We start from the raw sequence: 25,734 nt of genomic DNA on the forward strand, positions 1-25,734 counted from the left end.
TATATCCTCTTCTCCAATTTGATATTTCATGATGGTTGCTATTGAAAAGCAATGCAGGCTGGGAGAAGTGGCTCACTCCTGTAATCCCAGCACTTTGGGAGGCCGAGGCAGGCAGATCACTTGAGGTCAGGAGTTAGAAACCAGCCTGGCTAACATGGTGAAACCCCATCTCTACTAAAAATACAAAAATTAGCGGGACATGGTGGTGTGTCTGTAGTCCTGGCTACTCAGGAGGCTGAGGCAGGAGAATTGCTTGAACCCGGGAGATGGAGGTTGCAGTGAGTTGAGATCATGTCATTGCATTCCAGCCTGGGACAACAGAGCAAGACTCTATCTCAAAAAAAAAAAAAAAAAGGCAATGCAGAGTGGTATCAAACAACAGCCATAGTGACAGCTTTCATTATTTAAGTGCATGCTGTGTACCAGATGCTGTGATAAGCCAATCACAGGCATTTATGTCATTTACTCCTGAACACATTCTTAGGTACCAGCTACTATTTTTCCCCTCCATTTACAATACATTAAGGAAACTAAAGTTCAGAGAGATTTAGTGAATTGCCCAAGGCTAAATGACATATGGACCAACACCTTATTAATTACAGGCAATTTTTTAATTTTAATTTTAATTTTTTATTTATTTATTTATTTTTTGAGACGGAGTCTTGCTCTGTCTCCCGGGCTGGAGTGCAGTGGCCGGATCTCAGCTCACTGCAAGCTCCGCCTCCCGGGTTCCCGCCATTCTCCTGCCTCAGCCTCCCGAGTAGCTGGGACTATAGGCGCCCGCAACCTCGCCCGGCTAGTTTTTTGTATTTTTTAGTAGAGACGGGGTTTCACTGTGTTAGCCAGGATGGTCTCGATCTCCTGACCTCGTGATTCGCCCGTCTCGGCCTCCCACAGTGCTGGGATTACAGGCTTGAGCCACCGCGCCCGGCCAATTTTTTTATTTTTATTTTTGAGACAGACTCTCGGTTGCCCAGGCTGCAGTGTAGTGGCATGATCTTGGCTCACTGCAACCTCTGCCTCCTGGATTTAAACAAATCTCGTGCTTCAGCCTCCCAAATAGCTGGAATTACAGGTGCACACCACCACGCCCAGCTAATTTTTGTATTTTTAGTAGAGACGAGAGTTCACCATGTTGCCAGGCTGGTCTCTAACTCCTGACCTCAACTAATCTGCCTGCCTCAGCCTCCCAAAGTGCTAGGATTACAGGCATGAGCCACCACTCCCATCCAATTACAGACAATTAATACAACAATTATGTACAACATGGAAACATCTTTCTTTCTTTCTTTCTTTCTTTCTTTTTTTTTTGTGAGATGGAGTCTTGCTCTGTTGCTCAGGCTGGAGTGCAGTGGTAGGAATCTCCACTCACTGCAACCTCCACCTCCCAGGTTCAAGTGATTCTCCTGCCTCAGCCTCCCCAGTACTGGGATTACAGGCACGTGCCACCATGCCTGGCAGCATTGTGTTTTTCATACAGATGGGGTTTCACCATGTTGGCCAGGCTGGTCTTGAACTCCTGACCTCAGGTGATCTGTCCACCTTGACTCCCAAAGTGTTGGGATTACAGGTGTGAGCCACCATGCTTGGCTGGAAACATCTTTTTTATCCTCAAATAGCATTTAGAATCAATACAACTCAATTTGTAGTCCTCCCCCCGCCCCCCCCCCCCAAAAAGGATAAATTCCATCCCTATCTCTGTAGGACAAAAATGTACCTGTCATACCTGGAGTGATCCCTTATTGATATCAAAGGTTTCTAGGTGTCTCTTCAGTTTCCCTGTCAAGGCACATTGGGAAATTCATGCCTTAATCTCAAGTAACATCTGCCTTGCCAGGAGTCAGCCAAGGGTGGCCTGCCTGCCAAACCCTGCCTGCTGCCTGTTTTTGTGTGATCTGTGGGCTAAGATAGTGTTTGCATTTTTTAATGATCAGAAAAAAACAAAAGGAGAATGATATTTTGTGACATGTGAGAATTATATGAAATTCAGATTTCAGGGTCTGTAAATAAAGTTGTGTGAGAACTCCCATTCCTTTGTGTGTTGTCTATGTTACTTTTGCCCTGCAAAGCAGAGCTGAGTGGACTGTAATACAGACCATACAGCCTGCAAGCTTAAAATATTTACTATCTGTCCCTTTGCAGAAAATGTGAGCTGATCCCTGTCTTATACTAACAAATTCACAAATAGTAGCATATCCATTGCAAAATAACTTCAAGTTTAATATATATTTATTATTTTTTTTTTTTTTTGCTGTTGTTGAGATAATTGCCATGTGTTTTGTGCCAGGGTTAGAGACACTGAGTACTTTTGAAGGATATTCTTGGAGTGAATATTTCTTTCTTCCCAAAGAACTAACAAATGCCAGTTCAGGAAACCGTATAGTCACCATAGCATTGTGGAATGTTGATAATTGGCTTTGTTTCTAATGCAAACTATTGTATCTATCTATATATATATTTTTAAGAGACAGGGTTTCACTCTGTAACCCAGGCTGGAGTACAGTAGCATGATCATAGTTCACTGCAGCCTTGACCTCCTGGGCTCAAGTGATCCTCCCACTTTAGCCTCCCAAGTAGCTGGGACTACAGGTGCACACCACCATGCCCGGCTAATTTTTTTGTTTGTTTGTTTGCTTGTTTGTTTGTTTTTGAGACGGAGTCTCGCTCTGTCACCCAGGCTGGAGTGCAGTGGCCGGATCTCAGCTCACTGCAAGCTCTGCCTCCCGGGTTGACGTCATTCTCCTGCCTCAGCCTCCTGAGTAGCTGGGACTACAGGCACCCGCCACCACGCCCGGCTAATTTTTGTTTGTTTGTTTGTTTGTTTGCTTTTGAGACGGAGTCTTGCTCTGTCGCCCAGGCTGGAGTTCAGTGGCCGGATCTCAGCTCACTGCAAGCTCTGCCTCCCGGGTTGACGCCATTCTCCTGCCTCAGCCTCCTGAGTAGCTGGAACTACAGGTGCCCACCACCTCGCCTGGCTAGTTTTTGTATTTTTTAGTAGAGACGGGGTTTCACCGTGTTAGCCAGGATAGGTCTCAATCTCCTGACCTCGTGATCCGCCTGTCTCGGACTCCCAAAGTGCTGGGATTACAGGCTTGAGCCACCGCGCCCAGCCAACCCGGCTAATTTTTAAACATTTTTTGTAGAGATGAGGTCTTGCTGTGTTACCCAGATTGGTCCTTGAACTCCTGGCCTCAAGCAATCCTCCCTCCTTGGCCTCCCAAAGTGCTGGGACTACAGGTGTGAGCCACCACACCAGGCTCATATCACAGCTCTTAAGATAGTGCCTGGCATAGAGTAGGTGCTTGGTAAATCTTTGTTACTAAATAAATGACTGAATGTATTTAATGTCTACCTCCTCCATCGGACTCAGCTCTATGGGTCTGGGACTATGTCTCTTTTGTTCATTGCTCTAATCTCAGCATCCAGCACATTCCTTCAATACATGTTTCTTAAATGAATAAGTAGAAAGAACAGAGTTGAGGACCTGCCCTTTGCGTCCACCAGAGGATGGCGACATAGTTGCTTTTTCTCCTTTCTATCCTCTCACTCCTCCTTTTCCCCACCTGTTTTGTTCTTCTCTTCCACTTCGCTTCTTCCCCTCCCCACCCTTTTTCTTTTTCTGCAGGGGATGACCTGGTTTTAGTTTTCGGTCTTGCTGCTAATTGTCACTGTCTCTGAACCCTTTGACTCAGCCTCTGCTTTAATTGGTCTGAGATTGGGCTCCCATATCTCATATTTTTTAAACATACCAAGTGATTCTCGTGTTGCACATTTTTCTTGCTCACGATTGCTTTTTACATGAGCGTGTGAGGAAACCTCCACAAACGAGGGGCAAGGGGAGGTCTTTTGGGAGTGACTTCTGGAAAAGATTCCTTTTTCTTAGGAAGCATCCCTATATCTTTTATTTTCTGTTTTTCTTTTCTTTTTTTTTTTTTTCTTTCTTCTTCTTTTTTGTTTTAGATGGAGTCTTGCTCTGTGGCTAGGCTGGAGTGCAGTGGTGTGATGTCAGTTCACTGTAATGTCTGCCCTCCAGGTTCAAGTGTCTCAGTCTCCCAAGTAACTGGGCTTACAGGTGCCTGCCACCACGCTGTTCTGTGCGGGAAATGCACAAAGGGAAAAGAAAAGATACACACAATACCTTTAAGAGTAAACAACCTTTACCCCACATGAATGGCAATGCAGATATGATAAGCAAATGATATAAAAATAAGCAAATTGATATAATAAGCAAATTGCAATGGGAAGAAGAGAAGGGAAAAGATACATATATTTACACTCACCAGACTATAGAGGATTCATCACCAGACGGGGAAGCAACAGCCTGGGCTCCAGAGTCGGCCACTCATCTATGCACAGATGAGGAGAGGCAAATCACAGTGGGAAAGGGAGAGGGCCGATATCTATATCTGTATGTCTATATATCTATATATCTATACATTCATCAGACTATGGAGGAATCACCAGACTGGGAAGCAGCAGCCTGGGCTCCAGAGTCGGCCACCTGTCTGTGCACAGGTGAGGAGAGGTCTCATGAAGCTTCGGTGCAGTCTGGGACCCTATCTCTTTTTGTAACGAGTTGTTTGGCATGAGGCCCAGTCACGAGGGCCCTTTGCGACTGGACTGAAGGAACACAGAAAGATCAACTTGGTTTTGCAATTGTCTGTTGTTTTTCAATAACTGACATATAAGATTAGGTTGAAATAGAGATTTTTCCGAAAAAATTTTTCAGCGCTGGATGAACGCATCAAGGGGCTCATACAACCTGTTCTGGGACTTGGTGACCATTGTTTGTGTCCACTTCCAACTGAGTTCAAATGTGATATTTAACTTTTCCTCCACACACGCCTGGCTAATTTTTGTATTTTTAGTAGAGGCAGGGTTTCGCCGTGTTGGCCATGCTGGTTTCGAACTCCTGACCTCAAGTGATCTGTGCGCCTCAGCCTCCCGAAGTGCTGGGATTACAGGAGTGAGCCATTGTGCCCAGCCTCCTTTTATATTTTCTTGCATATGTATGAAAAACTCTGGAAGATGCACTGAAAAAGAAGGGGCAACAGTGGTTCCAATAGGAATGAGGATTGGTAAACAGGATGCAAAAAAGGAGACTTCACCTCCCCCGCCACAAGGGTGAGTGTAAGACCCCAGCTGGCCCCTCAGTGATGGATTTAGAGGTGGGTATGTGAGTTCCTTTTCAGGGACTCTTTCGATCCTGATGGAGAGAGAGAGAGACACTTCTTACTCTCTGAGATCCAAGGTACTGAGGACCAGTTTCGCCTGGAGATGTTGGGCACCATCTTTATATGCAGGTGGAGAGTCTGTCTGAAGATGAGAAAACCACAGCCAATGGAGAGAGAAAGTGAGACAGCAACCTGATGGTGTTGTTTGAACACCTGAATCTAGCTGTGCCTGAGGTCCATCCCCCTAGAATTCCCTTTGACTTGAGCTCATCTGTGCTCTCCTTTCCTTAGTCTAGGTTGAGGTTGGTTTCTGCCTCTGGAACCCAAAAGTTTCCTAACTTAAGAACCACTGGCCATTGTGAAATTATTTCACTTCTTTAGAAAATCGTCAGGCTGCCCTGTAGAGAATAGACAGGGGAAGAGAGAGGGCAAGGGAAGGGAAGGGAAGGGAAAGCAAGGGATAATGTTTGGAGGTGTTTTTGTTGTTGTTGTTGTTGTCGAGACAGAGTCTTGCTCTGTCTCCCAGGCTGCAGTTTAGTGGTGTGATCTCAGCTCACTGCAACCTCCACCTCCCGGGTTCAAGTGATTCTTCTGCTTCAGCCTCCCGAGTAGCTGGGATTACAGGTATGCACCACCACGCCTGCCTAATTTTTTGTATCTTTAGTAGAGATGGAGTTTCACCACGTTGGCCAGGTTGGTCTCGAACTCCTGACCTTGTGATCTGCCTGCTTCGGCCTCCCAAAGTGCTAGGTTTACAGGTGTGAACCACCATGCCTGGCCAGCCTTGGAGGTGTTCTTAAGCCCAATTTAGATGTCTAATAGCTACCTCACCTGGAATGCATCTGCTATGGTCTGAATGTTCATGTTGCCTCAGCAAAACTCATATGTTGAAACCTAATCCCCAATGTGGTGTTATCAGGAGGTGGAGCTTTGGGGAGGTAATTAGATTGTGAAGGTGGAGTGATCACGAATGAGACTTTTGCCCTTATAAAAAAGATCCGAGGAAGCTGTTGGTTATTTCCACTGTTGGCTGTTATGAATAATGCTACTGTAAACATCCGTGTACAAGTTTTTGTGTGACTATATGTTTTTATTTCTTTCTATGTACCTAAGAGGGAATTGCTGGGTCAGCCAGGTCATTCTTGCACTGTTCCTGTGACGACTCCTGCTGTCAAGCTCCCTCAAAACTGTCCTAGTTCGTGCTTTTTGCAAACCTGATTCTCCAGTCTTCTTCACAAAAAAACTGTTTGTTTTAGTTCAGGAATTCCTTTCCTTCCCAGATGGGCAAAGTTCTGGAGATCTAGAAGAACGATGACTTGGTACTACTGGGGTATGGCCAGTTTTTTGTGTTGCCATCCTATTAGGCCTTGAGACACTCTGGACAGCATGCCCCACTGGGTTCTGGTTTATACCAGTCTCGATGCAAAATTCTAGCTTTCCTGGAGAGCTCTGAAGAGAAAACATACCAGTCTTTTACTGAGTACAGCCCTACGGAGAATGCAACCCTTGATGGAACCAACCCCACCACTGCCCTGTAGCACCCAGCTTGGCATTAGTAAGTGAAAGGGAGATGGATGTTTTCAGTCCTCATTTGGAAAACCACATCATACACATGATCCCAGAAATTACCATGATTGTCCATATTTGAGCCATAAACTACAAGTTATGGATTTTGTATTGACTTTTATTACCAGGCTGGTGTTCTTTACTGAGCTGAAAAACCACACACCTGATTTTCCTCCTGTCACTGGCCATTTTTTCTCAGGCTCCTTTGGCAACTCCTTCTCCTCTTCCCAACTTTTTGATGTTAGAGGGTCATCAGAACTTAATCCTAGGACTTCTCTCTTCACTGACATCCCAGGTGATCTTGTCCAGTCCCATAGTTTTAATACCAACTATACAACGATAACTCCCACATGTGTATAGCTTTGTCAATTCACCAAGAAGAGATGACAATTATAAACGTATGTGCACCAAACAACAGAGCCCCAAAATCTATGAAGCAAATACTGGCAGAATTGAAGGGAGAAAGAGACAGCTCTACAATAACGGTTAGAGACTTCAATGCCCCACTTTCAAAATTAAATAGAACATCTAGACAAAATAATCAATAAGTAAATAGGGAGCTTGAGCAACACTACAAAGCTACTAGAACTAACCGACATACATAAAATACATAAAACAGGCTATCCAACAACAGCAGAACATACATTCTTCTCAAGTGCACATGGAACATTCTCCAGCATAATCCACATGTTAAACCACAAAATAAGTCTCAATATATTTAAAGATACTGAGATCATACAATGTATCTTTTCTTCAATGGAATGAAATTAGAAATCAATAAAAGAAGGAGAAGTATAAAATCCACAAATATGTAGAAATTAAACAACACACTCTTAAACAACCAGTGGATCAATGAAGAAGTTACAAGGAAATTAGAAAATACTTTGAGATAAATGAAAACAGAAACACAACTTACAAAATATATAGCTCTTGTTCCAACTTCTCTCTTGAAGCCAATACTCCCATATACCATAATCTACTTCTATCTTTATTGGAATGTGTAACAGGGAGCTCAAGGATTTTTTAAAACTCTCCCCTTGAAATGTGCTCCTTCTGCTCTCTTCACCATCTTAGCAAACGGCAACTTCCAGTTGTTTAGGACCAAAATCTTGGAGTCATCCGTGATTTCTTTCTCTCACAGCCTACATTCCATATATGAACAAATCTTGCAGGCTGTTCTTTCAAAATAGGATCCATATTTGACCATTTCTCACCGCTCCACTGCTGGCACCCTGGTCCAATCCACCATCATCTTTCACCTTAATTATTGCAATAGTCTCCCAGCTTTCATCTTGCCCAGTGAAGTCTACATACAGCAGCTGGTGTGATTCTTGTGATGCTATTAAAACAGAAATTGGAGCCAGGCACCGTGACTCATGCCCCAAATCCCAACACTTTGAGAGGCTGGGGCAGGAGGATTGCTTGAGGCCAGGAATTCAAGATCAACTTGGGCAACATAACAAGACACAATTTCTACAAAAAATAAGAAAATTAGCTGGGTGTGATGGTGTGCACCTGTAGTTCTAGCTACCCAGGAGGCTGAGACAGGAGGAGTACTTGAGCCCAGGAGTTTGAGGCTGCAAGTGAGCTGAGAAGATGCCACTGCACTCCTGCCTGAGTGACAGAGTGAAATCCCATCTCTAACACAATAACAACAGCAAAACAGAAATTGCATTATCTCATCCTTCAAAGCGGGTGGATCACGAGGTCAGGAGATCGAGACCATCCTGGCTAACACGGTGAAACCCCATCTCTACTAAAAATACAAAAAATTAGCTGGGCGTGGTGGCGGGCGCCTATAGTCTCAGCTACTTGGGAGGCTGAGGCAGGAGAATGGTGTGAACCTGGGAGGTGGCGCTTGCAGTGAGCTGAGATTGTGCCACTGCACTCCAGCCTGGGTGACTGGCGCGAGACTCCATCTCAAAAAACAAAACAAACAAACAAAAAAACAACACTACTACTGTGTCCTATCATACTTTCGGTCTAAAAGACCCTACGAGATGACTCTCGCTTGCTTGTTTTGAACATGTCAAAGATAGTAATAGTCCCTTGTTTCAGTTTGTATTTTAGACTTTGTATGGTTAAGGATCTTTTTATCCTTATTGGCCATTTCTCTTTTACATCTTATCCCAATTATTTTTCCTATTGGGTTGTCTTTTATCTTTTACATATACATATTTTTATGTATGCACATACGTATATACATGTGTATATATACATATATGCATATATATATATATACGTAGCCATGCAGAGGTTTTAATTTTCATGTAGTTCAAATTTGTCAAACTTTTAATTAATGAATTAATTGAGACAGGGTCTCACTCCATTGCTCAGGCTGGAGTGCAGTGGTGTGATCACAGCTCACTGCAGCCTCAAACTCTCTGGCTCAAGTGATCCTCCTGCCTCAGCCTCCCGAGTAGCTGAAACTACAGGCGAGTGCCAGCATCCTCGGCTAATTTTTGTATTTTTTGTAGAGACAGGGTCTCCCCATGTTGCCCAGGCTGGTCTGGAACTCTTGGGCTCAAGTAATCCACTCTCCTTGGCCTCCGAGAGTACTGGGATTACAGGTGTGAGCCACTGCGCCTGGCCATGTCAATCTTTTCTTTATGATTTCTTTGTTCTGTTTCATGTTTAGAAGACCTTCTTCTGTTTAATATGATCAGAACAGCTACCCAAGATTTTTTCTAGAATTACGTGGTTTCATTTTGCATTTAAATCTCTATTCTATCTGGATTTATTATATTTTGGTATAAAAAGGTAAAGTACAGCCTTATTTTTTTCTCCCAAAAGACAGAGGACCCAAATGACATTTTCGAATGTCACTAATTTGAAATGTTACTTTTATCAAATGCCAAATTCCCATATATATTTGGGTCTATTTCTGACTTTCTCCCTTCCTTCCTTCCTTCCTTCCTTCCTTCCTTCCTTCCTTCCTTCCTTCCTTCCTTCCTTCCTTCCTTCCTCCCTCCCTCCCTCCCTCCCTTCCTTCCTTCCTTCCTCCTTCTTCCTTTCTTCCTTTCTTCCTTTCTTTCCTTCTTCTTTCTTTCTTTCTTTCACACAGAAAAGGGTCTGGCTCTGTCATCCAGGCTGGAGTGCAGTGGCGCGATCTTGGCTCACTGCAACCTCCACCTCCCGGGCTCAAGAATTCTCCCGCCTCAGCCTCCTGAGTAGCTGGGACTACAGGCTGTGCACCATCATGCCCAGCTAATTTTTGTATTTTTTATAGAGACAGGGTTTTGCCATGTCGCTCAGGCTGGTCTTGAACTCTTGGGCTCAAGTGATCCACCTGCCTCAGCCTCCCAGAGTGTGCCGGGATTACAGGTGTGAGCCACTACACAAGGCCTCTTGTCTGTATTTTTTTTTTTTTTTTTTTTTTTGAGATGGAATCTCACTCTGTTGCCAGACTGGGGTGCAGTGGTGTGATCTCAGCTCACTGCAACCTCTGCCTCCTGGGTTCAAGTAAGCAATTCTCCTGCCTCAGCCTCCTGAGTAGCTGGTATTACACACACCTACAACCACACCTGGATAGTTTTTATATTTTTAGTACAGACGGGGTTTCACCATGTTGGCCAGGTTGGTCTCGAACTCCTGACTTCATGATCTGCCTGCCTCAGCCTCCCAAAGTGCTGGGATTACCACGCCCGGCCCTTTATTCTTATTTCTTACCTCTCTATTCCTGGTAGAGGAATTTGTATTTCCCTGATGACTAATGATGCTGATGTCACCCACCCTCATTACTTTTTGTCCAAGAGTTTTCCTGGCTATTCTCTTTTTAATTTTTAATGTTTTTGTTTGCTTACTTTTTTCCTTTCAAAATTTTTTTGTTTTATAGTTTGTTTTTAAGAAGACAAGAAGATCCCTCTGTAGGTTCACCTACAGAAATCTTGTTGCAACTTTTATTTCCTCTAGAGAGTCAAGTTTGACTGTCTTCTCTGTGCTGTTCTCTTTTAAAAAAAGTTTTAGGCCGGGCGTGGTGGCTCAAGCCTGTAATCCCAGCACTTTGGGAGGCCGAGACGGGTGGATCACGAGGTCAGGAGATCGAGACCCTCCTGGCTAACACGGTGAAACCCCGTCTCTACTAAAAATACAAAAACTAGCCGGGCGAGGTGGCGGGCGCCTGTAGTCCCAGCTACTCGGAGGTGGGCGGAGGGGGAGAATGGCGGGAACCCGGGAGGCGGAGCTTGCAGTGAGCTGAGATCCGGCCACTGCACTCCAGCCTGGGCGACACAGCGAGACTCCGTCTCAAAAAAAAAAAAAATAAAAATAAAAATAAAAAAAATAAAAAAAATAAAAAAAGTTTTAATGAGATATAATTCACATACCATACAATTTGCCCATTTAAAGCATACAATGCAATAGATTTTATTACATTCACAGATACGTGCAACCAAACTGTCACCAGAGTCGATTGTAGAACATAGTCATCACCTCAAAAAGAAATCCTGGGACCAGGTGTGGTGGCTCACACCTGTAATCCCAGCACTTTGGGAAGCAGAGGCGGGTGGATCACTTGAGCCCAGGACAGCCTGGGGAGCAAAGTGAGATCTCATCTCTGGGAAAAAAAAAAAAAAGGCCAGTTTAGATGGCATGTGCCTATAGTCCTAGCTACTCAGGAGGCTGAGGTGGGAGGATCATCTGAGCCCAGAAAGTTGAGGCTGTGGTGAGCCATGATCACTCCACTGAACTCCATCCTGGGTGACAGAAGGAGACCCTGTCTCAAGAAAAAAAAAGAAAAAAGAAGAAACCCTGTACACTTTAGCTATCATCCCTGGCTCCCACCTACCTCCCTTAGCCCTTGGCAATCACTAATCTACTTTCTGTCTCTACAGGTTTGCCTATTCTTAACATTTTATATAAGTACAATCATATAATACGTGATCTTTTGTGACTGGTTTATTCTACTTAGCATAGTGTTTTCAAGATTCTTCCATGCTGTGGCATATATAATACTTCATTACTTTTTATGGCCAAATGATATTCCTTTGTATCAATATACCATGTTTTACTTATGCATTCATCAGTCAAACATTTGGCTTATTTCCACTTTTTGGCTATTGTGAATAGTGTCACTATGAACATTCACCACAGGTTTTTGTTTAAGCCCCTATTTTCTTTCTTTCTTTCTTTTTTTTTTTTAGCCCGAGTTTCGCTCTCTTGCCTAGGTTGGAGTGCAGTGGCGCAATCTCGGCTCACTGCAACCTCCACCTCCTGGGTTCAACTGATTCTCCTGCTTCAACCTCCCAAGTAGCTGGGATTAGAGACACGTGCCACCATGCCTGGCTAATTTTTTTTGTATTTTTAGCAGAGACGGTGTATCATTATGTTGGCCAGGCTGGTCTTGAACTCCTGACCTCAAGTAATCTGCCCACCTCCGCCTCCCAAAGAGCTGTGATTACAGGTGTGAGCCACTGTGCTGGGCCTGAGCCCCTATTTTCAATTCTTTTGGGTGTATACCTAGGAGCAGAATTGCTGGATCACATGGTAATTTTGTTTAATGTATTGAGAAACCTTCAAACTATTTTCCACAGCAACTGCACTGTTTTACATTTCCACCAGCAATGAATGAGGCTTCCAAGTTCTTCATAGCCTCATTAAGATTTGTTTTTGTTTGTTTTAATTCCAGCCATCCTAGTGGGTATGAAGTAATATTTCATTGTGGTTGGTTTGTATTTCCCTGATGATGAATGATGTGGGGAATCTTTTCATGTACTTATTGGCTAAACATATATGTTTTTTTGAGAAATGTCTATTCAAGTCCTTTGCCCATTTAAAAAATTGGGTCATTTATCTTTTTATTATTGTGTACTAATTGTTCTGTATTTTCCTGACTATTCCTGGATGTTCATTTTTCTAGTTGAACCTTCGTCAAGAATGACTAGCAGCCAGGCATGGTGGCTCACGCCTATAATCCTAGCACTTTGGGAGGCTGAAGAGGGCAGATCACTTGAGGTCAGGAGTTCGAGACCAGCGTGGCCAACATGGTGAAACCCCGTCTCTACTAAAAATACAAAAATTAGCCAGGTGTGGTGGTGCATGCGTGTAATCCCAGCTACTAGGGAAGCTGAGGCAGGTGAATCACTTGAGGCCAGGAGGCAGAGGTTGCAGTGATCTGAGATGGCGCCACTGTACTCTAGCCTGGGCAACAGAGTGAGACTCTGTCTCAAAAAACTAAAAAAGAAAAAAAAAAATCACTAGCAACTTTTACATAGCCAAAAAGCAAAAACCAAATATTCACCCTGACTCTAGTCTAACAGATTCTGCAGATAAAATTTTCCTCAAAGCATCTTCCAGCTTAAATGACCTGAAAAATCCGTGAAGTTGATTTAAATCTCACTTGTGTACATGAAACAGAAATGAGCTCTAGCATAGCCCGCTCTCTCTCTGTTTTTTGTTTGTTTGTTTGTTTGTTTGTTTTTTTGAGATGGAGTCTTGCTCTGTTACCCAGGATGGAGTGCAGTGCAGTGGTGTGATCTTGGCTCACTGCAACATCCGCCTCCCGGGTTCAAGCGATTCTCCTGCTTCAGCCTCCCAAATAGCTGGGATTACAGGCGCCCGCCACCACACCCAGCTAATTTTTTGTATTTTTAGTAGAGACGGGGTTTCACCGTGTTAGCCAGGATGGTCTTGATCTCCTGACCTCGTGATCTGCCCACCTCGACCTCCCAAAGTGTTTAGATGATAGGCGTGAGCCACCGCACCTGGCCCAGCCCTCTCTTAAAAGCTTGTGTGTGATATGCGCATGGGAGTTCCTAATTACTCTCCAGCCTAATTTACTTTGGTGTAGCACTGACTCCAAGATTAAGGCTGCAGAAACCCTTTTCAAGATCAGCATCCCAAGCTGGCCTGACATGCTTATCACAGCCTCTTGGGGGCTCTCATCTCCTCCTGGGTTCAGAACTGAACCCAAACTACAGGCACAGCCTGACTCACAGCTGTGGGTTGCAGTGATTGCTGGGTTTCATTAGGGAGGAGTGTGGTTTCCCGCATGCTTAGTCTTTGGGGGGAGTCTGAAAGAGAATCAAGCACTCCTCATGCCAGTTGCTTAATCCTTGGGGGTATCTGAAAGAGAAGCAAGCACTTCTTAGATCAATATTTTCAAGGCTCATCTGATGCAGGCCTCTGCCTGGGGCTGGAGGAGAGACTTTCTCCAGCTGCTCTCTCTCCAGGGTGGATATGAACTTAAGTCCTTGTAATGAACTCCTTGCATGTTTTCCCCCTGGGAAATTTGTGTATATAAGTGCAATTATGATGGGGGAAAGGGTTTAAAGATAGTTTCAAAAGTGGACACTTCTGGTGTTTGTCCCTTGGCAAATTAGTTTCTCAACCTGTGTGTTTTTTTTTTTTTCATTATCAATACCTCCCCGAGTCTTTTTAATTTCCCCACCCTCGCCCCTCACCCATGAAATTTTCTTTTCTTTTCTTGTTTTTGTGTTTTTTAGACCAAGTTTCGATCTTGTTGCCCAGGCTGGAGTGCAATGGCGCGATCTCGGCTCACCTCAATCTCTACCTCCCGGGTTCAAGCGATTCTCCTGCGTCAGCCTCCCGAGTAGCTGGAATTACAGGCATGCACCACCATGTCCAGCTAATTTTGTTTTTTTAGTAGAGACGGGGTTTCTCCATTTTGGTCAGGCTGGTCTTGAACTCCTGACCTCAGGTGATCTGCCGTTCTTGGCCTCCCAAAGTGCTGGGATTACAGTCATGAGCCACTGTGCCCGACCTCTTTTCTTTTCTTTTCTTTTTTTCTTTCGTTTTCGAGACAGGGTCTCACTCTGTCACCCAGGCTGGAGTGTAATGGCGCAATCATGGCTCACTGCAGCCTCAACCTCCTGAGCTCAAGTGATCCTGCTGTCTCAGACTCCCAAGTAGGTGGGACCACAGGCATGCTCCACGACACCTGGTTAATTTTTTTTTTTTTTTTTTTTTTTTTTTTTTTTTTTTTGGTGGAGATAGGGTCTCACTATGTTGCCTAGGCTGGTCTTGAGCTCCTGGGCTCAAGCAGTCCTCCTGCCTCTCCCTCCCAAAGTACTGGGATTACAGGCATGAGCCACCACATCTGCCCTGAAATTTCAATATCACAGCTATACTGTATATCTGTTTATGTGTTGTATGTATGCTGTGCTTTACACATAAAAAATTTGTTTTATTTTTTGCCCCGTTGGAGTGTGATAGAGACTGTACTGAGAATGCACACTTTACATAATTAGTTCACAACTTGCCCCGGGCAGCCTCCATCACATAAAATCAGAAGAAGTCAGCCCAGCAGGGCCTACAAGGAATGTGTGAACGGATGCACATAAAGTGCTTAGCAAAGCGTGGTAAACAAGAGCCCTTGTTGTTGTCATTCTTGCTTTAAGCCCAGTCCCAGTGATGTCTGTAACCCTCTCTGGGGCCAAGGAGTCCCGTGGCTCTGGAGGGCTGGTCAGAGGACTAAGTATTCCCTGTCTGGAGCTCTAGGGGGTCAGTAGGTACCTAAGGGAGTGAACTGGGCTTGGAGGGACTGTGGCCAGAAGACAGCTCTGGGCCTGGTGGTGACAGAACTTCTGATTTCTCAGGAAAAGCCAAGAATATGGATTTTGGGTTAAATCTCCTGAATTTTAAGCATTGGCTCAATTAAACAACGATAAGGCAATGTGGACCGAACAAAAGGGATGAAACCAAGATTTACTGACTTTCCCAGAGTCAGGGGCACGGCTGGGATTCCAATAAGGACTCCTAAACCAGTGCTCTTTCCAGTTAACCTAACGCACACCCTTCATCTCACCGTCCCTCCCCACTTCTCAGTCTTCGGGAGTCCTTCGATGCCTCTCCTCCCACCCCCAGGATTCCCTCCCCATAGGCCACCCGCCTTCCAGCAGGGCGTGGTCTCTACAGAGGAGGTCAGGTCTCCCAGGCTTCGTCAGCATCGACGCCGGGGAGCGCCCTGAGGTTGGGAGCGCCCGGGGCCCGCAAAGGAGGAGGTGGCTCAGGAGTCGGGGCAGACCGTGGGAACCGGCCCCGGGGGAGGCGTGGAAAGGCGGAGCGCGGGACTCGACCAGTCTCTCCCGCGCCGATCGCAAAATCTCAGAACTGAAACAGCCAGTTGTTCGCAGCTTCCCTCTGACCCGCCACCCTGGACATTGTTTTCCATTCGCCCGGGTCGCGGGTGGGAGGCGAGGCACGCCGGGGTTCTGGAGCTTGGCCGCGCGCCAGGCTTGTGGCCTTCGTCCCCTGAGGCCACTGGGGCGGCCACGCCTCTCCCGCAGGAGGAGAGAACGCGTGGGTCTGGGTGGCTGCTCCGGCCCTCCCGCCTCCAGCTCGGCCATGGGGTCGCGCAGCTCCCACGCGGCCATTCCCGACGCGGACAGTATTCGGCGAGAGACCGGCTGTGAGTGCGCCTGCACCGGCGGCTGCGGAGGGGACCGGGCGAACCCAGGCGTCCGGGGCTAGGGAAGGGGTTGAGTTGAAGGATGGACGAACTTACAAGTCCGGGGTCCGGGGCTCCCTGGAGCTGGAAGACCAAGACCCCAGCGCCTGGGATCTCTGGGCTCGGGGCGGGTTAACCTAGGGGTCCCAGCCTCCAAGTTTGGGGAGGATCCGGGTTCACGGGGTTGGAGTCCAGATAAATCCAGGCACCCAGGTGTCCTCGAGCCTGGATCGAAGCTGAAGGCAGAGCTGACGGCGGATGGAAGGGATGGCTTTGGTACTTTGGTTTTCGGGAGGTTGCGAGCCGCCCGGGTCTCCAACCTGGATCTTCGCGGGGTCACGTCACTCTCCCTCCACCCCGGCCAGCTCCACCCCTGATTCCTCGGGATGATCGCCCCATCCAGCCAGTCCCCGCTGTCCCTGGCCCATCTTCCCGGCCTATTGAGGCGGGTTTCTGGAGCGGGCCCCGCAGCGTCACACACCACCCCTTTCTCCTTCCCGCAGTCTCCCAAGCCAGCCTGCTCCGCCTGCACCACCGGTTCCGGGCACTGGACAGGAACAAGAAGGGCTACCTGAGGTGAGGGGGAGCCGACCTCTGTCCTCTGTCTCTCTGACTCCACGTCCCTCTTTGACTCTCCATCTAGCATCTCTGCCTTACCCTCTTTGAACTTTGGCTTTGCAGCCGCATGGATCTCCAGCAGATAGGGGCGCTGGCCGTGAACCCCCTGGGAGACCGCATTATAGAAAGCTTCTTCCCCGACGGGTGAGGCCTGCTGGGCATGGGGAGGTGGAGGCGGGAAAACCAGCGTGTGAGTGGGTGGGAGGGGAGTTTAGAGATTGAGGCAGAGTGATGACTAAGGTGACCACCACCTCTTTCCATTCTGCCCCCTGTCTCCGCAGGAGCCAGCAAGTGGATTTCCCAGGCTTTGTCAGGGTCCTGGCTCATTTTCGCCCTGTAGAAGATGAGGACACAGAAACCCAAGACCCCAAGAAACCTGAACCTCTCAACAGCAGAAGGAACAAACTTCACTGTGAGTTTGTGAGGACCTGCCCAAGTGAGAATGCAGATGTACCCACACCAGGGACAGGCTCCAGGAATCTCCCATTCCCTTCCTGAGCCCATTGACAACCTCCCCCCTCCTCCAGGGTGGCCTTCTGCTGGAAGAGAGCCAGGGAAGACCTACCTTCCTTTCCCCCTCCCACCCTCTCCCCAGATGCATTTCAGCTCTATGACCTGGATCGTGATGGGAAGATCTCCAGGCATGAGATGCTGCAGGTTAGCAGAAAGCGAGAGCAAGAGATGTGATGTGTGAAGGATGGGATGGTTAAATGCAATGGTGTGAGAGATGGGGTGGGATGATTGGGGATCTGGGGCGCAGATAATTGGGGTATTGGTTGGGAAATGGGAATGGGTGGAGTTGGAGTGTGGGTTTGTTGGGAGTTTGAGTGGGGAGCAGTTGACTATGAGGTTGGGAATAGATCAGTGATTCTCAACTGGGGGTGATTTTGCTCCCTGAGTGAACATCTGGCAATATCTGGAGATACTTTTTGTTGTCACAAAGGGGGAGAGAGTGTGCTACTGGCATCTAGTGGGTAGAGGTCAGGAATGTGGCTCTATATCATGCAACACCCAGGAGAGCCTCCTCCAACAAGGAGTTATCTGGCTCCAAATGTCAATAGTGCCAAGATCGATAAACTCTGGAAAAGATGTGATGGAATGAGGATGGTATTAGAAACCCTTAGTGGTTGAGGTGGATAATGGTGTGGAGGATGGATGGAGGTTGGGCGATAAAGTTGGGTAATGAGTTTGAGCATATTCTGAGGGTAGTGTGGGATGGTGAGGGAGAGATAGGAGATTGGTTGTTGAAGCAGTAGGGAAAATTATTGGGGGGATATGGTGAAAAATGGATGAAGGATGGATTATAAAGTTAGTAATAGCTTTTGGGATGAGGTGGGCAAGGTTTAGGGGATGGGGGAGTAGCAGCCTTCGTGCCCCCTCTTTTTGGCTGCCTCTTCACTTGTCTCCCAGGTTCTCCGTCTGATGGTCGGGGTACAGGTGACAGAAGAGCAGCTGGAGAACATCGCTGACCGCACGGTGCAGGAGGCTGATGAAGATGGGGATGGGGCTGTGTCCTTCGTGGAGTTCACCAAGGTCAGAGTGCCCTTGGGGACTGGGGAGCTGAGATCAGGAGTCCCTGGGGCAGACAGACATGGGAAATGTTCAACGGAGGAGGGTGGAAAGATAGGGGTTCCCTGGGAATGATGGAGTCTCTGGAATGGGTAGAATCCTAGGGGAGGAGGTTGGGAGCATGGAGAGTTGAGAGTCTCCATTCGTCTGCCTGTCATTCGTTTCCCCCTCAGTCCTTAGAGAAGATGGACGTTGAGCAAAAAATGAGCATCAGGATCCTAAAGTGACTCCGTTTGTGCCTTGGGCTTGCTCCTGCAACCAGTATCTCCTTGGAATTCATCCAAAGCCCACATGGACGCAGGACGCCAATAAACTGTATTCTTGCTTCTACCTCTATTTAGGGCCAAGGGAAGAAAGCTGGAAGGATGTGTACTAAAGTCTAGCTCAGCAGTCCCCAGCCTTTTTGGCATCGGGGACAATTTTTCCACGGATGGGTGACAGGGGATGGTTTTGGGATGATTCAAGTGCATTACATTTATTGTGCACTTTATTTCTGTTATGATTAATGTGGGGAAAAGAAGGAGAGATCAGCTTGTTACCATGTCTATATAGAAGGAAGTAGACATAAAAGACTCCATTTAGTTCTGTATTTAAGATGCTGTTAATCTGTGACCTTACCTCCAACTTTGTCCTTGCAAGAGACATGTGCGAAGGTGATTTAAGGTTAAAAGGATTTTGGGGTGTGCAGAATGTGCTTTGTTAAACAAGTGCCTAAAGGCTGCTTGTGGTTAAAAGTCATCACCATTCCCTTAAATCTCAAGAAAGAGAAAAACATTTGTCTCCTGCCCCTCCCTGGGCAATGGAACATCTCCAGGTAATACCCATTGTGTGCCTTGTTTACTGAGTGAGGAGAAACCGCCTTTAGGAATAAGGTGGGACTTGCTGGAGCAATACTGCTAAAAGGTTTATGGAGATGTCGCATATATATCTCAAGGCACAGCATTTTCTGTTAAACTTATTCATATTACAAGGATTTTTTCATGTGTCTTACTGCTGATTTCCTCCCTACAATAATCCTATTGTCCGGCCACTCCCTTATCCTTTTAATGACTAAGATAATTCTCAATAAATACCAAGGGAACTCAGAGGCCGGTGCCGGCATGGGTCCTCTGTAAGCTGAGCACCGGTCCCCTGGGCCCCGCTTTTCTTTCTCTACACTTTGTCTCTGTGTTTTATTCCTTTTCTCAAGTCTTTCGTTTCCACCTAACGAGAAACACCCACAAGTGTGGAGGGGCAGGCCACCCCTTCAGATTACATTGTAATATATAATGAAATAATTATACAACCCACCATAATGAAGAATCAGCGGGAGCCCCGAGCTTGTTTTCCTGCAACTGGATGGTTCCATCTGGGAGTGATTGGAGACAGTGACAGATCATCAGGCATTAGATTCTCATAGGGAGCGCACAACCTAGATCCCCTGGGTGTGAAGTTCACAGTAGGATTTGGGTTCCTATGAGAATCTAATGCCACTGCTGATCTGACAGGAGGCAGAGCTCAGGCCGTAATGTGAGCAATAGGGAGTGGCTGTAAATACAGATGAAGCTTCAGCTTGCCTGCCACTCACCTTGTGCTGTGCGGCCCGGTTCCTAACAGACCACAGACCTGATGCCAGGTCCAGCTCATTTGGTCTCGGAGCTGAGAATCAGCCAGTCATCTTTTGGTTGTAAATCACTGAAAACCCAACTCAAAGTGATTTAAGTCAGAGAGAAATTTTAAGAGCTCATGTAATTAAAAAGTCTGGAAATATCTTACTTTAGGCACAGCTGGACCCAAGGGCACAAATGATGTCATCAGACCCCAGTTATTCTCCATATCCCAGCTCAGCTTTTTCTGTCCATAAGCCTCATTTTCAGGAAGGCTCTTTCCTAGTGGTGGAGATGACTACTATCAGCTCCAGGCTTCTATCCTGCTAACCCAGTAACCCAGTGGGAAGAGATTTTCTTATTCCAATAATTCCAAGTGGAGAGAGTCATTGACCTGGTTGGGGTCTCATCCCTACTTCTAGGGGAATGGAATGCTCTGAGTGTTCACAGGCCAGGCCTGTGTCATGTACTAATCCCTAGAGCCAGGGAAACAAAGTCTGAGGATTCAGGATGGGGTGGAAGTGGTTGCTTAAAGGAAAATGAAATACAATTAGCAGAATAAGGAGAAATGAGTGGTCTGCTCTGCTTGGGCAAAACAAGAGATGCCCATTACTGTGAAGGACCCTTGAAGTCTGGACTCTTAAATGGGTTTTTGCTGATTTCCTGGGTGCATGCTAGGATGATCGGGCTTGATGGGGTAGGGAAGAGTTGATGTAAAAATAATAAACAATACATACCTTCCTAGAGTGTGAATGCGTTCGAAGAGTCTAAGAGTAAGCTTGTTTTCATGGTAAGACGTTCAAACATTGATATAAGACGGAATGGAGTAGGATGTCCCATAAAACCATGAGACTGTCTGCAGCAGAGCGCTCTGGTTGCACTTGTGGGAGACACTGTAATTGCCTTGCTGTTTTTCTTCCTCCCAGAGCTGGTCTTTGGTTGTCTTGTATCAACACATGAGAACCAGCTGAGCTTATAACATCTCAACTCTGCTTTCAATGATGTGTTAGTAGCTTGAAACTGGCTATAGTGGGAATATTTTACACCACAGACATTGGTAAATGCAACAGGTTAAGGCTTTTTCCTCCAGGAAAGCCAGTTGTTAAACATTTATCTGCACACCACCTGATAGACATTTGCCATTACTTAGCATGCCAATGGTTTCTTCCTTTTTTCTTCTTCTATTGCGTTTTAGGTTTTCGGTCGTTGGGGCATCCTTAATTCCGCATCCGAAGACTCCCTTCTACTCCTTCCTTCCTTCCTTCCTTCCCCCTAACCTCATTACTTCCTTTCTGTCCTCCTCCTTCTGTAATTCCTTCTCCTTACTTCCATCCTATTCTTCCTTCCTTCGTTCCTGCCTGTCCGTTCCTCCTTCTTCATTCTCCTCCTTCTTTCGCTTTCTTTCTTCTTTCTTTCTCTTTTTCTTTCTTTCTTCTCTTTCTTTCTTTCTTTCTTTCTTTCTCTTTCTTTCTTTCTCTTTCTTTTCTCTTTTCTTTTCTTTCTCTCTTTTTTCCCTTCTTTCTTCTTTTTTGAGACAGGGTCTAGCTTTGTCACCTAGGCTGGAGTGCAGTGGCACAGTCTTGGCTCACTGCAACCTCTGCCTCCCGGGCTCAAGCAATGTTGCCACCTCAGCCTTCTGAGTAGCTGGGACTACAGGCACATGCCACCATGCCCAGCTAATTTTGTTTTTTAAAGAGATGGGGTTTCACCATGTTGCCCAGGCTAGACTTGAACTCCTAGACTCAAGTGATTCGCCCATCTCAGGCTCCCAAAGTGCTGGGATTATAGGCGTGAGCCACCGCACCCAGTCATACATGCTAGTGGCTTCTTTTTCCAAGCACTGTGATGTTTTGCCCGAGGGCTTTGCACATATTCAACCTGTACAAGGGGCAGGATGGAAGTGCCAGGGAGTTAATGACATTAGGAGTAGCTCTTAACTAGTGACAGATGGAAATTGATTGGATAAATACCCAGTTACTTCATCCTTCAGGCGGCACAATTTAGATACATGTTTTCTTAATTCTCAGAAATTTCCAGCAGATTTGAGCCCGGATTGCTCACAGCGTTAATTGATTTGCTTGTTAAATCACCCTGTCCTGGCTGGGTGCAGTGGCTCAGGCCTGTCATCCCAGCACTTTGGGAAGCCAAGGTGGGTGGATCACCTGAGGTCAGGAGTTCGAGACCAGCTTGGCCAATATGGTGAAACCCTGTCTCTACTAAAAATACAAAAATTACTCAGGCGTGGTCACATGCACCTGTAATTCTGCTACTTGGGAGGCTGGGCCAGGAGAATTGCTTGAACTTGGGAGGCAGGGGTTGCAGTGAGCCAAGACTGTGCCACTACACTCCAGCCTAGGCAACAGTGAGACTCTGTCTCAAAAAACACAAAAAACCCCCAAAACAACAAACAACAACAACAAAAACCCACCCTGTCCTGGCTTCCTTCCCTTTCTGTCTCACGGGCGTACTTCCCTATTAGTGCTTCCTGGATCACCTCACAAATAAACTTACTGTCAAACCTCAGGGTGCTTCTGGCAAAACCCAACCTGAGAGACACTAGACCTTCCAGAACACCAGCTCACACTCATCCATTATTGTGAGTACCCTGTGGGACATTTTGAGGAAGCGCTGCACAGCTCCTGGCACTTTCTGATTTTAGAAGTTTGAGGCCGGGCGCGGTGGCTCAAGCCTGTAATCCCAGCACTTTGGGAGGCCGAGATGGGCGGATCATGAGGTCAGGAAATCGAGACCATCCTGGTGAACACGGTGAAACCCCGTCTCTACTAAAAAAATACAAAAAAAAAAAAAAACAAAAAAAAAACTAGCCGGGCGAGGTGGCAGGCGCCTGTAGTCCCAGATACTCGGGAGGCTGAGGCAGGAGAATGGCGTAAACCCGGGAGGCAGAGCTTGCAGTGAGCTGAGATCCGGCCACTGCACTCCAGCCTGGGGGACAGAGTGAGACTCCGTCTCAAAAAAAAAAAAAAACAAAAGAAGTTTGAGGTCATGTAAATATGATGCACCTTGGGGCCCTAGGAACCTGGAATTGTCTGGGGTTAACCATAATGTGAAATGTGGATTAACCACATTTCAACTGTTAACATTTATTATTATTATTTGAGATGGGGTCTCACTTTGTAGCCCAGGCTGGAGTGCAGTGGTGGGTTCTCAGCTCACTGCAACCTCTGCCTCCTGAGTTCAAGCGATTCTCCTGCATCAGCCTCCTGAATAGCTGGGACTAGAGGTGTGTGTCACCACACCCGGCTAATTTTTTTTTTTTTTTTTTTTTTTTTGAGATGGAGTCTTGCTCTGTCACCAAGGGTGGAGTGCAGTGGTGTGATCTTGGCTCACTGCAACCTCCGCCTCCTGGGTTCAAGCAATTCTGCATCAGCCTCCCGAGTAGCTGGGACTAAAGGTGTGCACCACCATGCCTGGCTAATTTTTGTTTATTTGTTTTTTTGGAGATGGAGTCTTGCTCTGTCACCAAGGTTGGAGTGCAGTGGTGTGATCTTGGCTCACTGCAACCTCAGCCTTCTGGGTTCAAATGATTCTCCTGCTTTAGCCTCCTGAGTAGCTGGGACTACAGGTGTGCACCACCATGCCCAGCTAATTTTTGTATTTTTAGTAGAGACAGGGTTTCGCCATGTTGGCCAGGCTGCTCTTGAACTCCTGACTTCAAGTGATCCACCCGCCTTGGCCTCCCAAAGTGCTGGGATTACAGGCATGAGCCACTACACCTGACCTGAACCCCCTTTTTTGGCCCTCCCAAAATACTGGGATTATAGGCATGAGACACTGTGGCCAACCCAGATCTATATATTTTTAAATAAGTGATTTCGATATCAGAAGATGAAGGAAAAATTTTTTGAAAACATTGACCTAAAGCTTCCAGCCAGGCTCCTAGTGACTGCTCTCTATAAGAAGGTCTCCAACAGCCATAAGGCACTGAGCATAGCGCCAGGCCCATAAGCTCTAAAGAAAGATCTCCCCATCTATTCATGCCCACACCTTCTCTAGGAACTCAGTACCACTCACTGGTGCTCCTCATCTCATAAGAGTTACTAGAGGGCCTGAGGGATCCCCAGGACTCCACTCACTGTTCTGGTGGTTGGAGGCACAAACCACTCTCAGCACGAAACCCCCAGATTCCACCCAACCTCAGGAGGGGAGGCTTTTGCCATGCAGGTGAGGGGCTGCAGTCTGGCTGCTGGGCAGAAACTGCTGAACCCTATCCTCTGGATGTCAAGTCTGGCAGACACCTGTGGATTTGTTCTAGAGGGGTCCTGATGAGGAGCCCCTCTCCTACGAGCAGCAGTTGACAATTTTTAGTGATTTGTTTACCATCTTCATTATTGTTGCTGTACAGCATCTGTGTCCTGTACTGTTACTCATTGTCTATAAACAGACTCACTTAAAATTTATGCATTTGAGTTTATACAGGAAATTTCATTTACTCCTATAAATTTTATTTTCTTTTTAAAGTATATTTTCTGCATCCAATCATTCATTATCACTCCTATAAAATAAAAGCAGCATCAATGACTATAAATAAGATAACTACACAAATATAGTACATGCAAAGAAACAAACAAAAAATACACATATAAGGGAATATCAACACAAATAAATGATAAATGTTTGAGGTGAAGAATATACTAATTACCCTCATTTGAGAATTATACATTGTATACATGTATCAAAATATCACACTGAGCTGGGCGCAGTGGCTCATGCCTCTAATCCCAGCACTTTGGGAGGCTGAGGTGGGCAGATCACCTGAGGTCAGGAGTTTGAGACCAGCCTGGCCAACATGGCGAGACCCTGTCTCTACTAAAAATACAAAAATTAGCCAGGCATGGTGGCAGGCACCTATAATCCCAGCTACTTGGGAGGCTGAGGCAGGAGAATCGCTTGAACCCAGAATCACTGCCCAGGCTGCAGTGAGCCGAGATTGCGCCACTGCACTCCAGCCTGGGCAACAGAGCAAGACTCTATCTCAAAACATAAACACAAACAAAAACAAAAACATCAACTGTATTCTGTAAATATGTATGATCATTGTATGTCAATCAAAAATAATACTATTTTTACAGGGAGACGATTAACAAGTGTTAATTTAACAAGTGTTAAACAAGATTTAACAAGTGTTAAGGAGTTTTAAAAGATAAACCTGCCTAAAACAGAGATTTCTCTTTGGTGATCTGAAAACTGCAAAAAAGAATTGAGAAGGGTATAAATTTTTTTTCTTTTTTTGAGACTGGATCTTGTTCTGTCACCAAGGCTGGAGTGCAGTGGTGTGATCTTGGCACACTGCAGCCTCTACTTCTGGTGCTCAAGTGATCCTCTCACCTTAGCCTCTTGAATAGTTGAGATCACAGGTACATGTAATCACACCTGGTTAATTTTGCTATTTTTTTGTAGAGATAGGGTCTTGCTATATTGCCTGGGCTGGAATTACAAGTGTGAGCTACTGCACCTGGTTAGAAATGACCTTTTCACTGTGTGATTCAGTGTTATTGAGCTGTGTTGTTACTACCCAGAATCATCTTGTGTATGTGAATGGTGCGCTTCCCATACCTTGGGAACCACTGCCTGGAGGAGACTATGAGGAAATCAACTTGGGTTGAGTCTTCACTTTCTGTCCCTTCAGGGACCATCTGGAGGCAGCCATCAGTGGGATGGACAGCGTGATGCTCAGGTTGGCCACTGGTCAGGTTGGGTTTGGTAGAGGTTGGCCATCATAGCGGAATTCACTCATCAGGCCAGGTCCAGGGACAAGTAACAGGACATTACGACACATCCTTGGTGGAGTTGGAAA

The 25,734-nt window shown here is 46.2% G+C and overlaps 1 protein-coding gene across 1 annotated transcript; it reads left to right on the forward strand.

The window, feature by feature from the left end:
• The first annotated feature begins 15,670 nt into the window (after positions 1–15,670).
• Positions 15,671–18,838, forward strand: CHP2 (calcineurin like EF-hand protein 2). The gene is made up of 7 exons (XM_010358227.2): positions 15,671–16,107; positions 16,650–16,722; positions 16,828–16,908; positions 17,046–17,176; positions 17,360–17,421; positions 18,175–18,297; positions 18,507–18,838. Exons 1-7 carry the CDS (start codon positions 16,044–16,046, stop codon positions 18,558–18,560), a joined length of 588 nt encoding a protein of 195 aa, XP_010356529.1. The 5' UTR covers positions 15,671–16,043; the 3' UTR covers positions 18,561–18,838.
• The last annotated feature ends 6,896 nt before the right edge of the window (positions 18,839–25,734 follow it).

The sequence above is a fragment of the Rhinopithecus roxellana genome, chromosome 20 (genome assembly GCF_007565055.1).
Source record: "Rhinopithecus roxellana isolate Shanxi Qingling chromosome 20, ASM756505v1, whole genome shotgun sequence".
Lineage (NCBI taxonomy): Eukaryota > Metazoa > Chordata > Mammalia > Primates > Cercopithecidae > Rhinopithecus > Rhinopithecus roxellana.